At 36.3% G+C, this 16745-nt stretch overlaps 1 protein-coding gene across 2 annotated transcripts in view; it reads left to right on the top strand.

Moving 5' to 3' along the window:
* Positions 1-16745, top strand: part of FRK (fyn related Src family tyrosine kinase) — a 114269-nt gene that overhangs the window by 55503 nt on the left and 42021 nt on the right. The window contains exons 1-2 of one of the 2 annotated variants that reach the window (XM_058430499.1): positions 473-914; positions 2063-2184. In XM_058430499.1, the coding sequence (XP_058286482.1) occupies positions 883-914; positions 2063-2184 (154 nt within the window). In that variant the 5' untranslated portion in view covers positions 473-882. Of the gene's footprint in view, positions 1-472; positions 915-2062; positions 2185-16745 lie in introns of those variants that run through there. The other variant, XM_032157180.2, reaches the window with a different exon arrangement.

Here is a 16745-nt window from a genome sequence, read left to right as displayed (position 1 = left end):
ACCTTGTTGGTGTAGAAGATTTTAACTGTGGTGTAATAAATATTATCAGTCTTTTCCCTAAGATTTGTATGTCTTTTTGTTTTTGTCTTGCTAAAGAAAACTTCCCTAGTCCAATGTCCTCAGGAAGTTTTGAAGTTTGCCTTTTACAGTAGGCCTTTAAACTATGTGAAATTATTGTGTATGCTGTAGGTAGCATCAGTTTTTTTCCTGTATGGATTATTAGTGATTACAGTGTTATTTATTGAACTATCCATCCTTTCATCACTAATTTGTATATTTAGATCTCAGTTTTTTACTATGTTCAAGTATTCTATTGACTTGTTTCTGCAATAATCAAAAACATGCATTTCTGTTTTTCTGTGAATTCATTACATGGCCACTTTGGAATGTTTCCATGACTTCCATGGTTTCAGTTACATAAACAATAGTCCATGGACATCAATTTGCTCCTGATACTAACTCAATGCAGCAGTCATTAGTGTAGTCTACCAAATGTTTCCAATTTTCTACCTTCTGGGAAATGATGGGATTGGCTCTTTCTACTCTCTTTACGTTTAGACTTGACTATGAGACTTACTGCCAGTGGGTTCATTCCTGAGTAGAACCTTTAAATAGAAGCTCTAGGAACCAGCCTGTGATTCACCACATTTTCCAATCCTGGCTCAGTAATCATGGAAGCATGGAGATAGAAACTCCCTGAGTGAGATTGACATCGAGCAGAGCTCCAGATGACCTTGAGTACCTTAATAGACCTGGAGCTGAGTGAAACCAGTTGTCTTAAACCACTGAGATTTTTGGAGTTGTTCATTACTCCAAGATGACCTGGCATATCCTGACAGATACAGTTAATGTGCTGTAATTTACAATTTGATAATTGGGGAAATGATAAACGAACACCCTGCATTTGTTAGAAGGTAATATTTATATGTTAATGTCTCTCTTTTCAATTCCTTCCCCCAACTGCCTTTCAATTGTGTCATTGTTAGGGCACTCACATTCTCTAATACCCATTACCTGTCAATCAAATTCAAGTTAAATTTTGATAGCATACATTACTTTTTTTCTCCCAGCCTGTATTTCTTCCCTCAAGCCTGCATTTCTTCTCTTGGAGTGTTTACATTTTTAAAGAAGTTACCTGAAAAGATCAATGTTTTACCTAAAATCTTTAATGATGATGATCATCTTTATGGCCCTACAGTGAGGGGTCATTTGTGAAAAGCAGGTAATTCTCAGCTTCCTGTTATTAGAACACATTGGTTTCTACTAATGTGATATACATTTGACAGTGGCTTTGATATTAATGATCCATAATTCCTTGTTGATGATGATTGCATTCATGAACTTGTGTGTTCAGTATCTGACTCTTATATTTCTGGAATGGTAAAGATAAGAGGGGAAAAGATAAGAAGTGGAGGTATTACTAAAAGGATATTTCCTGGGCAGATGTATCTTTTTCAAATAATCTCTCCACTGCTTAAATGTTCCCTTATATTAATAAATTCCTCCTAGATATGCAAAATCATCTCATCTTATGGCAGGGTTGGACAGTGGTGGAGGTGGGAAAAGAAAGGAACTAATATCCAGAGAACTATATTTTTAATCCTTCATACTTTAACATAAAGTACATGGATCCTTTGATTAGAATATTTGCCTCCTAACAGCTAGGAGGTGTTAGGGGAAGCAGTGGACGGTTGGATGGAGACGATGAGTCATTTTAGAGCCTGGGACGTGGCAGACATACATGGCAGGCAGACACTGGGGCTTTGGCTTTGATAGAGGGAAGGCTCAGGACCTCTCAGACAGAACACAGCTGTGAAAAGGGATGTGATAATGGGCATAATCAAATTCCTGCTTTGTAGATTAAAAAAAATAAATGTTGGTGTAGGTTACAGGCATTCTGAAAAATCATCTCAAGTGTCAGAAGCTACCATTTATACTTGTAATAGTTTCACTAAAGAATACCAAACATTTTTGATATTAGAATACTATCTTGCCAGGCTTTTTCCTCCTTAAAAAATGAATGTTAATTGGTTAATTAACATTTACATATCTCTCTTTTTAGGTGGTTCTTTGGAGCAATTGGAAGATCAGATGCAGAGAAACAACTGTTATTTTCAGAAAACAAGACTGGTGCCTTTCTAATCAGAGAAAGTGAAAGCCAAAAAGGAGAATTCTCTCTTTCAGGTATGGGTGTTGTTTTGTGTCACTCAATATGAGCTTGAGGGTCTGCAGTCATGAGCTTTCTGTGTGAACATGGACATGATCATTTAAAATTTGCCTTATTTCCTATCTTTACAGTAGCACCAAAATTAATACTAAACTACTCAAGAGTAATATAAAAATTAGCCAAAAAGATACTGTCTATGGCTAGAAGTCTCTATAATCAGTTTCAAATATATATGCTCTAGATAGGAAATGGAGAACTTGGATCTGCTGACATTTTCTAACTTTTGCATTATCTAGGATTCTTTTAGGGAAATGATATGGAAGAAACAAAAACTATACTGTTGTCAAAATTATCTTGCTACAATATAATTTTTTTCTTCTTCTGGCATTTCAATTCTCTTTGCTGGTTAAACACAAAATGAATTGAAATGATTAATGCAAATATATGTGATTAACCCCATAATATGTAAAATTTGGTCAAATGTAGTTTTTCACTTAAGGATCAAGTACGTGTTTACACTGTCCCAGGAAAAAAGAAGCACAGGGGACCTGAAAATGTACTTAGTAGTTACAGGTACCTAAATATATGTCTTTGCTTTGAAAAAGCTATATTTTTAGGTATATTACCAGGTTGCAGAATATCTTTTCTTTAAGACCCTACACTAAGTCATCTCTAAATATGAGGCTTTCTCTCTTCTTGCCCCGTTCTGTTCTCTGTATTGTCAAGGCCTGTCATTTGTGTTATTATCCCCTGTAAATACGTATTATTCTGTTTCTCAAATTAGATGTGAACCTTGTGGAGGGAGAGGCTTTGCTTCCCTATATTCCTGTTGCCCTGCAATAAATGCTGATTAAACATGATGCCCATTTGCCTCATTGTGTCTGCCTGACTCACTGAGCTGGAAATCAGGGCAGCCGTCATGATGCCGCATGAAAGCAGGCCATAATTCCACGTATATTGGGAACTTTGATCTGACCTGAACTCCGGCCAGGCTGTGTGTATTTGGTACACATTATCCTTCTCCACACTTGGTAGTCCCAAATATCAGGGCAAATGTGTTGGAGCTGGAGAGAATCAAGGGCAGTGGTTTTGAGGCAGGTGTTGCCGAGGATCCATACTTCAGGTCCTGACTATGCTGACACTGAGTCATGTGGTACTCCAGAACCACCTGGGTTCAACTTCACTACTACCTAATCCATGGATAAGAGGTTAGAGAATGCTAGTTCTGACAGTTACTCTTGAAATGTGATTGTGTGTGATGTGTCAATTACCGTTTTTTTTTGGTTTTTTTGAGACGGAGTGTTGCTCTGTCGCCAGGCTGGAGTGCAGTGGCTCACTGCAACTTCCGCCTCCCGGGTTTAAGCGATTCTCCTGCATCAGGCTCCCAAGTAGCTGGGACTACAGACACACGCCACTACGCCCAGCTAGTTTTTATATTTTTGGTTGGGACGGGGTTTCACCATGTTAGCCAGGATGGTCTCGATCTCCTGACCTCGTGATCCACCCCCCTTGGCCTCCCAAAGTGCTGGGATTACAGGCATGAGTCACCATGCCTGGCCTGTCACTTACCTTAAATGTTGTTTATACCCAAGGTGATAATCAAAATATCTAATGACTGATATGGGATGGACATTGGCCACTCAGAACAGATGCTCCACCAGGCTGGGACTTCACACCAGTCCACATCTGTATATCCAAGTGATATAAGTGAATATTTCATATAGCAATGTTTTTTTCTCATTGTGAAAGAAACATGAAAAACTTTTCTACAAGCAAACAGCTTAAAGAAGAATAATCTAGAATAAGACTTTCTAAAGATTCATTTTAAATATCGAAATACTTTTCCCATCAGGATTTTTAAAAATTCTTGACCTATAAGTATAGTTTTTATGCACATATACATATACATATATACTCATACCCCCATACACAGAAAACACAATTTTTGTTTTGAAAAATTGTGTTCTGAAAATGAATTTTCAGAAGAGATTCTGCATCAAACATTAGCTTGTAAATAATGAAATACTTGTGTGTGTGTGTTTTGTAAACAAAATTCTCCAAAAAGGAATTCAAAAGAAAGAGACTTTATTCCAGTGAAGTTTGCAGACCCAGGAGATGCAGCCTTCTGTGTAAAACAAAGATACATTCCAGAGAACAAAGGGAGGGTTATGATTTCATAGAAAAATTACTACCCATGTTCCCAGTCAGTTTCATTTATGCAAATGAGGGATTCAAACTTGCTTAGTTCTGAGTGGTCAATACAGCTGAACCTTGATTGATTGTTAAAGTTGAGTCCTGATTGGTTGATACAGCTGAGTCCTGATTGGCCAAGGCAAGTAAGTTCTGAAAGTCCCGAAGTTAAAGAGGTGTGGATTTTCAGGAAACTCAGAGTATGTGCGTGACCTCTATCAGCAAATGTATCCTTGGTTCTATTTTAAATTTAGGACCAGTTAGCCACTTGGGATCCATCTTGAAGGACTGGCTCTTTCAGGTTAACTTTTGTTAATAGTGTATATATCTATAAATCTATCTCTATCTAGATAAATATACACAAATATGTGTACAGACATATGTATATACATATGTGTGTGCATGCATGTGTGCATGTATGTGTATAACATGGATCCAAGCTCCATTTTTCTTTTCTTTTTTTTTTTTTTCAGACAGAGTCTCACTCTGTTGACCAGGCTGGAGTGCAGTGGTGCCATGTCGGCTCACTGCAACCTCTGCCTCCTGGGTTCAAGCAATTCTCTTGCCTCAGCCTCCCCAGTAGCTGGGAATACAGGCACGTGCCACCACATCTGGCTAATTTTTGTATTTTTCGTAGGGATGGGGTTTCACCATGTTAGCCTGGATGGTCTCAATTTCCTGACCTCGTGATCCACCCTCCCTGGCCTCCCAAAGTGCTGGGATTACAGGCGTGAACCACTACGCCTGGCCCAAGCTCCGTATTTCTTATTTCTGTCTTGCAGTATCTTGTGAACATTTTTGCACGCCCTTTAATGTTCTTCTATTACTTTTAGAAGTTGCATGGGTATATCATCATTTATTTGACTTATTGTATATTTTGTACATTTTAATTATTTTGCTGCTATAAAATATGATACAGTGGACATCCTTACAGATAAACAGTTGAATATTTGAATATTTTCATGGTAATATATTCAGAGGAAGAAAAATCTTTTTGAAATCTTTATGCTTAGTAAGAAGAGTTATAAGATAATTCCTTGTTTAAATACATCCCTGTTTGTTTATTTGTCTTTGGCAATACGTATCAAATTAGGTGGCAGTTATTTAGTCAAAAGCTAGATCAAATGTTTTTAGATTAGCATTAAAAATATAGAAGAATGAGGCTGGGTGTGGTGGCTCATGCCTGTAAGTAATCCCAGCACTTTGGGAGGCCGAGGTGGGTGGATCACTTGGGGCCAGAAGTTCGAGACTAGCCTAGCTAACATGGTGAAACCCTGTCTCTACTAAAAATATAAAAATTAATGGGGCACGGTGGTGCACACTTGTAATCCCAGCTACTAGGGAGGCTGAGGCACGAGAATTGCTTGAACCTGGGAGGTGGAGATTGCAGTGAGCAGAGGTCATGCCATTGTACTCCATCCTGGGTGACAGAGTGAGATACTGTCAAAAAAAAAAAAAGAAGGAATTATATTTTCATGAGGAAAACAAACTTAAAGTGGAATTACCTGAATTATACCTTTGAATAATGGCCAGGCTACAGTGACTGTTCAGAATACTCTCTAAGTAGAATATTATGGAACAAAACAGCTTTACAGGCTTAGAACAAAATTACAAGGATATTGGCTGTTATGTGCTGTGAATACTCTAGAGCTTGCTTATGGATTTAGGAAGCTCTGCAGGCCTTGCTTAGAGACCAGCATATCATTATAGATTTCTTTTCAATGAAGTCAAACAATTTAGTCTTTTAAACAAATTATCTGATTGCTATGTATTCACTGGGGGACAAAGTAAATGCATACCATTATGTTCTACTGAAAGAAAATTTTTCTTATTAGCTAGAGGGAAGGCTATACAGGAGAAAAATGGAAAGAAAAAGGGCTTTCAATATATCCACATTAAAACAAACAACCCAATTGCTGACTGTTGATTATTGCTAAGGATCTTCAGATATACCACTCATAGATTTATTTCTTAGTGCAGTTGTCTTCTTAATCAGTCTGAATTGATGGTCTTCAGTTTTGCTGACTGCTGTGCTGCTAAAGGAAGGCAAAAAATATCCCTTTTCTATCTCTTTCTTTCCCACATGAGTTTCCTTAGAAGTATTATCTTTATTCCTTGAGCAACAATGGCTTGGAGCTGTCAGAGAAGAGCTTCATGAGGGTGCATGATTTATTGATGCTGAGTGGGCTGAGAAGTAGCAGCCCAAGGTTGGGTGGGTGCTAATTGGGTTGTTGTAATCTCTGCATGGCTGTCTGCTCTTGTGAGGTCTGAGTAGATCTGAAAAGAGAGTTAGGGCCACGACACCTCTCATAACGGCAAGACACTAATTAGCTGTGAATTACAGCAGCGCTTTTGGATATTACATATTATATGTGGTAGCCAGAGAATCTGTCTTCATTAGATGCATGACAGATAGTTTTAGTGACCTTACTCTTATTTGTCATTGGTAGTGAATTGTTTTTCTGATGAAAAATACCAAATTCTAACTGCATGTCAACTGGTTTGGGTATTTCTTGAGTTCAATCAATTACTTTAAAGGAAACTATTATTGTTATTACCATTAATATTAATTTGCTGGTTGGTGTTCTATAAGCATTAGTATTATTTATTGTTTAAAGTACACTTTAAAGAAAATGCACTTTAGGGTCTAAAATTGAGCTGCAGCTGAGTTTTTCAGAGGAGATTCTGCATTGAATACTGTGATTTTACTTGAGGCAACTCTGCACGTAAAAGCCTACAGAGTAGTAGAGCTTTCAGATTTTTCGTCATTGAAACCCGTTCAGCACCAAGCAATAATATATTGAAGATAATTGAAAAATGACTACATTGAGGCCATAAGGCAAAAGAGCTCATCAATAATATTCAGGGTGATGCATCTAGGAGTTGACATTTACTTATACGTTTGTTTATTTCTTCAACGGCATTCAGTATGCCCACTGTGTGCCAGACCCTCTAGTAGGTGAAAGGCAGCCAAGACCAGCAAGGCATAGTCCCTGAACTCCGTCTAGCGAAGAATTACAATACGGTTATTTTGTTGTGAGACAAGAGAGGGCAGGAGCCAAGTCTCTGAGGAGAGTCAGGGAAGGTATCAATTTGTGTTTTAAGGCGGCCGAAGGCGGCTGTGTGTAAATGATTATTTCTGGCAAAGACAAATGCACAGAGTTGTGAGTTTTTCTGGTGTTTTGTGGAGCGGTTGGAAGGGTGGAGGATAGTGCAGGTGTGTGGGTGCATGTGGGGAGTGGATGAAGGTGAGGAGGGTTGGTAGAAAATAAGTGTGGAAAGGAAAGTTGGAGCTAGACTATTCACGACCTTGTATATAACACTGAGGAATTTGGACCTTATTCTACAGAGCAAAGTTTCAGGCAGAAAGTAATTGGTGTAATCTGTCTGTTAGATGTTACCTTTGATGTTGAGAATGGATGAGAGATTTGTAGGCAACAGTCTGGGGGGAAATGAGAGGAACACACACGGTGGAATCACTAGTTGCTGTTTGAAATTATAGGTGCAAGATGAGCAGAGTCCGTCAGCATTCTGCAGAGAGAAGCAACGGATCCCAAGCTCAGCTGGCTGCACTGTCTCTGCTCTAGCAGAGGGCATCCCCGGAAGCAAAGGGCCCCTCTGTTTCTCGCTCTTTTTTATGAGCAAGTATGGGAGTCGCCCAAGGACTGGGGATAAAGACTGCTTTGGTGCCAAGCAGTCTGAGTTTAGTTATCAGTTATTTGCAAGGTTCTTTGGAAAGCCCAGCACCTGTGAGCTTCAAGTGCTGTGGGAAATGGCAGCTCCTTTTGCTCAGAAGAGGAAATCACTTGGCCTGTGGGAAGCTGAGTTCAGGTGCAGTCCCTATGGGGTGACAGTGGGACAGGCCTAGTGAACCCTTTGCTTTGCAATCCAGAAAGAGTTCCCAGGATTCTTTTCTACAGTCTCCTTTCTCCATAAATGAGAGCTTGAACCAGGACAGAGTTATGAGGAACGAAGAGAAAAGAATAGAGGTGAGAAATATCTAGAAGATAAAACTGACAGGAACTGGTGACTAATGAGAAATGGGGCAAAATAAGGGAGAATGAGATTCTAGGATGGATGTCAGATCTCTGACATGAGGGACTGGGGGATAGTGGTGGCTTTGGCTAAATGAGGTATTAAGGAGGAGATGATTTACAGAGAGATAGGAGGGAACCAAGGGAAATAATCTCAGAGGTGCTTGAGACACATATGAGTGAATATACAAGTAGCCATTCTCCTTTTTTTTTTTTGGTCAGGGAGACTTGTTTGTACTGATTTTGAGCAGAGTACTTTCTATGATAAAATTTCCTCACAGTGAATTTGGAGTTCCCATGGAGTATGCAGGACTTTTATAATAGTAGTTTGTGGTCACTGTGAAGTCACTTCTTGAGAATATAATAGGCCTCTCTAGTGGCATAATTTAATTGAAAAATAAGCATGTTAGAATTTTTAGAACCAAATAAATGTTTTGCTCTTCAAAGTAATTGACTACCATTGTACAAAGTATTGCACATATGGTAGAACTGCCTTTTTAGAAAGAATACTACTTTATGTGATAATTATTTTATGTCCCTCAGCTGGGGTAATTATGTGTTCATTAAGGGCAGCTTTGATACTTGGAAGTAGGCAGAATTATCCAAAGCAACTTTCTGAATAATATGGATGATTAACTTGAATGATACTCTGGACTTGTAACTTTGTAAATATTTCTGCATGCCTTGTAATTAATTCTAAAGGCCATTCAAAAAGTAATGAGAACAGTAACAGCTTCCTTAGGAAAGTTGTGTCTCCTTTCTTGTTGACCTTGTGTGTATCCTTCATGTTGAACTTAGAAATTAAAAGACTCATTTAAATTTGAGTGGCTTTTTCACTGTAGGTAAAAATATGCATCTCAAACTAGATTTTTAACTCCTTGAGTAGAAGAACATGTTTTTATTGCTTCTATTTCATGCTTCTTCTCTATCTTCATAGTTTACAGTAGAGTTTTGTAAAATTAGTAGCCACACAAACACCTCTTTACATTGTAGTCTACAAGGCACAGAGATAATCAAGGCCATTGTCACTGCCTTAAACCTTAGAAGTCTGGGCCATGTAGGATCACAAATAATCCTCCTATCTGCTGTGTTTCAGACTTATTTTAGAAAGACGATTTCACACCTTGACAGGTCAGTTTTTTCCAGGTAATAAGACTTTTGTAGAGGAAACACAATCAGAAAGACATATCACTTGTTAGTGTGACCCTCTATGTCTCTGTCAGGCACAGAGTTCAGTCCCAAACTCACTTTATACAGACCCTTCAGCTACCACGATTCTGTTGAAACTTTTGAGATCTTCAGAGTCATTCTAATGTGACTCAGTCCAATCACAAAATGTTCTAAGTTTTTTTTTTATTATTATTATACTTTAGGGTTTTAGGGTACATGTGCACAATGTGCAGGTTTGTTACATATGTATCCATGTGCCATGTTGGTTTGCTGCACCCATTAACTCGTCATTTAGCATTAGGTATATCTCCTAATGCTGTCCCTCCAATGTTCTAAGTTTCATCATCAGTCCCTTGAGCCATTCATTCATTCTTCATTTAAAATTAATGTGAACATTGTGGCCACTAGTGTTTGTCAGTAATTCTATTACCATTAACTACAGATGTAAAGACAATTGTATGTCCCAAGAAGAGACACATATTAAATGACTGGAAAAACAAAAAATATTGCTGCTTGAATTTATTATGTAATGAAACTTCTATGGATTCTGGGAGCATTTTGATATCGGTTAAAGATGTTTTGCTTTTTAAAAAGTGCACACGCTGCAAAAAGAGAATGTTATGTTAATAACTCCAGTATCTCATATAAAATGTATTAAATTTTAAACATGTTGGTGCCATCTTAGAAAATGCTTTTTAATTAAAGTCATAATTTAGTTGTGTTCAGCTTAATTGCAAATATCATTGCCTATAATTGCAAGTGACTTTTTCTGTGAGTTATGGTATGTACTGCCTTTTCTAAACATTACCAGTGATAAGTTATATTTCAAATGTTTTAAATACTCTATAAAGTTAAATTAACATTTTATTATGCGCACACATATCTGTGTTTGCATCGGTACACACACATATACACGCAGATGCACAGGCAAAGAACCTTTTCCTCCAGGGCACTGGTTCATGAAGAAATCTTGTATCTTACTGAAAATTCATAAGTAACATTTCTAGAAATATTCTTTACAAGGCTTGTTTTCTTTTTTTTTCCCTCTTTTGCTTGTCTGTGAACCCCTCATATTGACTTGTCTTAATTTTCTTTACTTCTTTTGCTTACCTTGTTTTTTTAAAAAGATTTTTTGTATTGATATTTTGAGCAATTTGGAGGAAAACATAACAAAGAAATAATGCCTATTATTACCCTTTGGATGCTGCTTTATAATAATCAATTTCAGATATTAAATAAATAAGTAGGAAGTTGATAAGTCATGTGAGAAATTGCTGTATTTTTGTAATTCATGATATATTCTACCCCCTTGATTTTTTCATTTTATTAACAGCTGAAGTGAATTGATGCTTTATTTACATTTTGCACTTTCAGATTAAGATAGTGGCTGGAGTTAGCATCCTCCTACTTCCTATTCAACTATTCAAAACATACATAAGAGATGCAGAATCATAGTAGCTCTATAAACTAAGTCTATCAACCAATGATTTCTTAGAATCTGGGTAGATATTCTCACACCTTCAGTGTGAATGTAGGTTGAGATGTTGTTAAGTGGCTGGAATAGACTTTGACCTATGCAACAGATCAGTGCTAGCCAAGTTGAAGATAGGAGGATGCTTTCACTCATGCTCAGTGTGTGCCCCTGTTTTAGAGAGGCAAGATGTGCAGTTAGTGGAAAACCAGGCAGCTTCTGCCCTCCTAAGTGGAACGAACTCAATGATCTGGCCCTTCCCTAGGCACCACATAGCTCCCTTCATTTCTATTTACAGGTTTGTTGTCTGGTGTGGGCTTTCTTCCTGGTTTGCACATGGCCACCTTGTTATTGTATCCTCACATGGCAGAGACAGAGAGAGGGCTTTGGTCTCTTTTTCTTCTTATAAGGGCATTAATCCCATTATGGAGGCTCCACTCCTCATGATCTAATTTAAATTTAATCACCTCCCAAACGCTTCACCTCCAAGCACCATCACATTGAGATTTAAAGCTTCAATATATAAATTTTGAGAAAGGGACACAATTGCAATTGCAGGTCATAACAATTGCAAAGTATTAAATTCTGTTTCTTATTGTCAGTGGCCATGCCAGTAAAGTAGGGGAAGATGCACTCCTTTTCTGGCAAAATCATAGGGATTGAATATTTGTTAGACATTGCTAATATGTTTAGAGACTTAATGCATTTGCAGCCCTGCTGTGTATGAGTTAACAGAAGAAAGTGTAGACTCATCCAAATGCATAGCGAGGAGGACAGGCACATGTTTTTCTAAGTACCAGGTTTCTTTTCATTCAAAGATGAGTATAATGACAAAAAAAAAAAAAAAGGGGGTTGTGAGATTCTGGATACCCAATAACAAAATTTCCCAACTTATCTTCTAGGACCCCAATTCTTTGATAAGCCAATAGTGTTTCACTGGAAAGAGGGTTCAGCAGTTAAGTGCACTTGAAAGTACCCCATGTTACATTATCTCTGCCTTGACTTGACAAAGCATATTAAAGTCTCTGATAAGTCTTATGGCAAAGAAATAGAACTTTTTCAACCCCGAATATCTCAAACTACTTGGTCAGAGAACCATTAAGTTTTCTATAAAACATGGTTTGGGAAAAAGAATACTGTAAGAGATGACAATAACGTGAAGATAGAAAACTCCTACATTTGAGACATAATTCGCTGAAAGGAACAGTAGATAAATTTTGAAATCACTTGATTTGAAATCTCAGAATACAAGAAAGCACAAATTCTATGAAATTAAGCATAAAAAGCAGCATGAAAAGGCAATTGATGAGAGACATCACTTAGTGATATAAAGAGCATACTTGAGATGCCCTTTGGGGAAAAAGAATAATAGATGAAAGTTTTTGAGGACAGATGATGCACGAAGAGGAGAAATTTCTTTGAAATTTATTAGAATAATTAAATGCAAGCAATAGCTAAATACGTAGCATAAGAAAGCTTTCCTGAGTTCTTTTTTATTTTTCGAGAAAGCATGCTTACATTTGCCCTTAATTTTTTTCATTTGTATAAATTTATGGGGTATAAGTATAGTTTTGTTATACGAATATACTGTGTAGTGGTGAAGTCAGGCTAAGCCCTTTTTTATATTAATGTTTAAATTCATGTTGGTAGATTGAAAATACAGTATTTCAAGCAAAATAAGTGAAAATATTTATACCTAGGGTATCTTTTCAAGATATTATAATATCAAGGAAAAATGAAAAAAATTCTGTGAACATCCAGGGAAAAAAATAAATTAATCCTCAAAGAATGAGAATTGAGTTGGCTTCAGAATTCTTCACAGCATTAAATATCAAAACTCAATAAAAACATATAAAATCTTTCTTATTTTTCTCATAACTTATTTAAAAAGTTAAGTATACATTTTGCCTGACTGTTGATAAAGTTGATAACTGCATACTTCCACCTAAAATTACTAAATGTTAACACCTTGTGACATTTACTTTCTCCCTCTCTCTCTCATTTGTATATCTACATACATCTGTGTATAGGTTGTAGATATTATGTCACCTCAACTTTAAAAACTTTAGCATTAGTATTTATGTTTTATAAATAAGGGCACTCTCCTACATTATTACATTACCATTATTAAATCTAGAAAATTGCAGGTGAATACAACAATATCATCTATTACAGAATTCATACTTGAATCTCTCCAAATGTCCTTTCTGGTTCTGTATTTATTTGCTTTTTGATATAATAGATAGAAGTTTATGCATTGCTTTGGTTATTGTATCTCATTCTCTTTTATTTAGAGGAGTCCAAAGCCTTCAATAGCTCTCCTTTACAAACCTCATACATTCCTATTTACCTTGACATTTAAGCCCTTCATAGCCTTGCTAAAAGCCATTTCTTGCCTAATTGTTTGTATTACTTTAAGTCAAACTATGCTATACTATGACATAAGCTATTGCATGATTAAGACTTGCACTTCCCATCTTCTAAACCTCTCTTTACTTTCTTTGAGCAAGGTACTCAAGACATAGCATGGTGTTTTGCATGTTGAAGTGTTTTTTTGATAACTGTTTTCTTATAAAGTTTGAATTGTTTTAATAAGAATGGTACTGTTTTTTTTTTCCTGGCCTCAATTTGTCTTTATATAGAAAAGAAATTTTCAAAAATATTTGGAGAAACACTTTGAACTATTTTTAACCATTCATTTAATCACTGATTCATACATTTACTCATTTATCATAGAACTTTCATTTGTGTTTCTATGTGATATAATTATGTAAGCAAATAAATAGGTCACACTATGACAAGCATAATAATCAAGTTATATGCAAAGTGATTTAAGACCCAGAAAAGAGAGCAATTACTTCTTTTGAAGGGATTTATAAGGGCGGGCATTACAGGAGATGAGACAACAAACACCACTCTACTTAGTAGAGAGTAAAAGCAAATGGAAAATAGTGGCACAGAATTTGTTTTCCTGTTAAGACAATGTTTATTATTAGGAACCTTTCTTACTTTGAAAGAGCAAAGGATGAATGAAATGAAAAAGCTATTTCTTTGAAAGGATAAAAACAAAATAGACTATTAGCTAGGTTAACTAAAAGAAAGAAACAAAAAGAGAGAGAGAGAAGATTCAAAGAAGCACAGTCAGAAATGATAAAGTGACATTACGACTGGGAAATAAAATTTTTGGGAAATAAAATTCCCAAAATAGACTAATAATGAATACTGAAACTGAATCAGTAATAAAAAAAATCTACCACCAACAACAAAAATCCCAGGACCAGACAGATTCACAGCTAAATTATACTAGACATACAAAGAAGAGCTAGCATCAATCTTACTGCAACTATTCAAAATAATTGAGGAGGAGGGATTCCTCTCTAACTCATTCTACAAAATCATTATCATCCTGATACCAAAATCTGGCAAGGATAACAAAAAAAGAAAACTGTAGGCTAATATCCCTGATGAACATGGATACAAAAATCCTCAAGAAAATACTAGCAAACTGAATTCAACAGTATACCAAAAAGATAATTCACCATGATCAAGTGGGTTTTATTTCAGGAATAAATGGAGGATGATTCAACATATGCAAATTGATCAATGCAACTCACCACATAAACAGAATTAAAAACAAAAATTATGCAACCATCTCAATAGATGCAGGAAAAACATTCAATAAAATCCAACATCCCTTCATAATAAAAACTCTGAACAAACTATGCATCAAAGGAACATAACTCAAAATAATTAGAACCTTAGATGATAAACCCACAGCCAACATCATACTGAATGGGAAAAAGTTGAAAGCATTCTTTCTAAGAACTGGAACAAAACAAGGATGTCCACTCTCACCACTCCTATTCAATATAGTACTGGAAATTGTAGCCAGAGCAATCAGACAAGAAAAAAATAAAAGTCATTTAAATTGGAAAAGTGGAATTCAAATTGTCTCTCTTCACCGATGACGTGATCTGACACCTAGAAAACCTGAAAGATTTCTCCAAAAGACTCCTAGACTTGATAAATAACTTCAGTACAGTTTCCAGATACAAAATTAACATATAAAAATCAGTCGCATTTTTATACACAAACAGCAGTCAACCTGAGAACCAATCAAGAACTCAATCTTATTTTCAATAGCCACAACAAAGGTAAAATAGTTAGGAATGCATTTAGCCAAGAGAGTGAAAGACCTCTACAAGGACAACTATAAAACACTGATGAAAGAAACTGTAGATGACACAAACAAATGGAAAAACATCCCATGCTCATGGATAGGAATAATAATATCATTAAAATGACTATACTGCCCAAGGCAATCTACAAATTCAATGCAGTTTCTATCAAATTACCAATGTCATATTTCACAGAATTAGAAAAAAAATTCTAAAATTCACATGGCACCAAAAAAGAGCACAAATAGCCAAAGCAATCCTAAGCAAAAGGAACAAAGTTGGAGGCATCACATTACCCAACTTCACGCTATATAACAAGGCTATAATAAGTACAACAGAAAGGTAATGGTACAAAAGTAGGCACATGGATCAATAGAACAGAATAGATAACCCAAGAATAAAGCCACATAGCCAAAACCAACTGAGCTTCAACAAAAGTTGACAAATTCAACAATAACGAAAGGACACCCTATGCAATATATTGTGCTGGGAAAATTGTGTGGCCATATGCAGAAGAATAAAACTGGACCCCTCTCTCTACTTACAAAAATTAATCCAAGATGGATTAAAGACTTAAATGTGATACTTGAACCTGTAAAAGTCCTAGAGGAAAACCTAGGAAAAACTCTTTCAGACATGACCTAGGTAAATAATTTATGATTAAGATCTCAAAAGCAAATGCAACAGAAACAAAAATAGACAAATGGGACTTAATTAAACTAAAGAGCTTCTGCACAGCAAAAGAAGCAATCAACAGAGTAAACAGGCAACCTACAGAATGGGAGAAAATATTTGCAAATTATGCATTCAACAAAGGACTAATGTCCAGAGTCTATAAAGAACTCAAAACAATCAACAAGAAAATAACAACTCCATTAAAAAGTAAGTCGAGGACAGGAACAGACATTCCTCAAAAGACACAGAAACAACCAACAAACATGAAAAAATACTCAACATTGCTAATCCTCAGAGAAATGAAAATTAAAACCATAATGAGATACCATCCCACACCATTCAGAATGGCTACTATTAAAATATCAAGAAATAACAGATATTGGTGAGGATGTGGAGAAAAGGGAACGCTAGTGCACTGGTAGTGGGAATGTAAATTAGTACAACTCCTATGGAAAACAGTGTGGACATTTCTCAAAGAACTTAAAATAGACCTACCATTTGACTGAGCAATCCCACTACTGGGTATTTACACAAAGTGAAAGAAATGGTTATCCCAAAAAGACACCTGCACCTGTATGTTTATTTGCAGCAGTATGCACAATAGCAATGTCATGTGGTATCAACATAAGTGTCAATCAATGGTTGATTGAATAAAGAAAATGTGGTATGTATATACCATGGAATACTATACTAAGAAAGAATGAAATCATGTTCTCTGCAGCAACATGGATGGAACTGGAGGGCATTATCCTTAGTGAAATAACTCAAAAACAGAAAACCGATTATCACATGTTCTCACAAGTGGAAGTCAAACAATGGGTATGTGAACATAAAAATGGACATAATAGACACTGGGGACT

This window comes from Hylobates moloch, unplaced genomic scaffold (genome assembly GCF_009828535.3).
Source record: "Hylobates moloch isolate HMO894 unplaced genomic scaffold, HMol_V3 SCAFFOLD_2, whole genome shotgun sequence".
Lineage (NCBI taxonomy): Eukaryota > Metazoa > Chordata > Mammalia > Primates > Hylobatidae > Hylobates > Hylobates moloch.
Note: the sequence above shows the minus strand (reverse complement) of the source record. Positions and strands in the feature narration are given on the sequence as shown.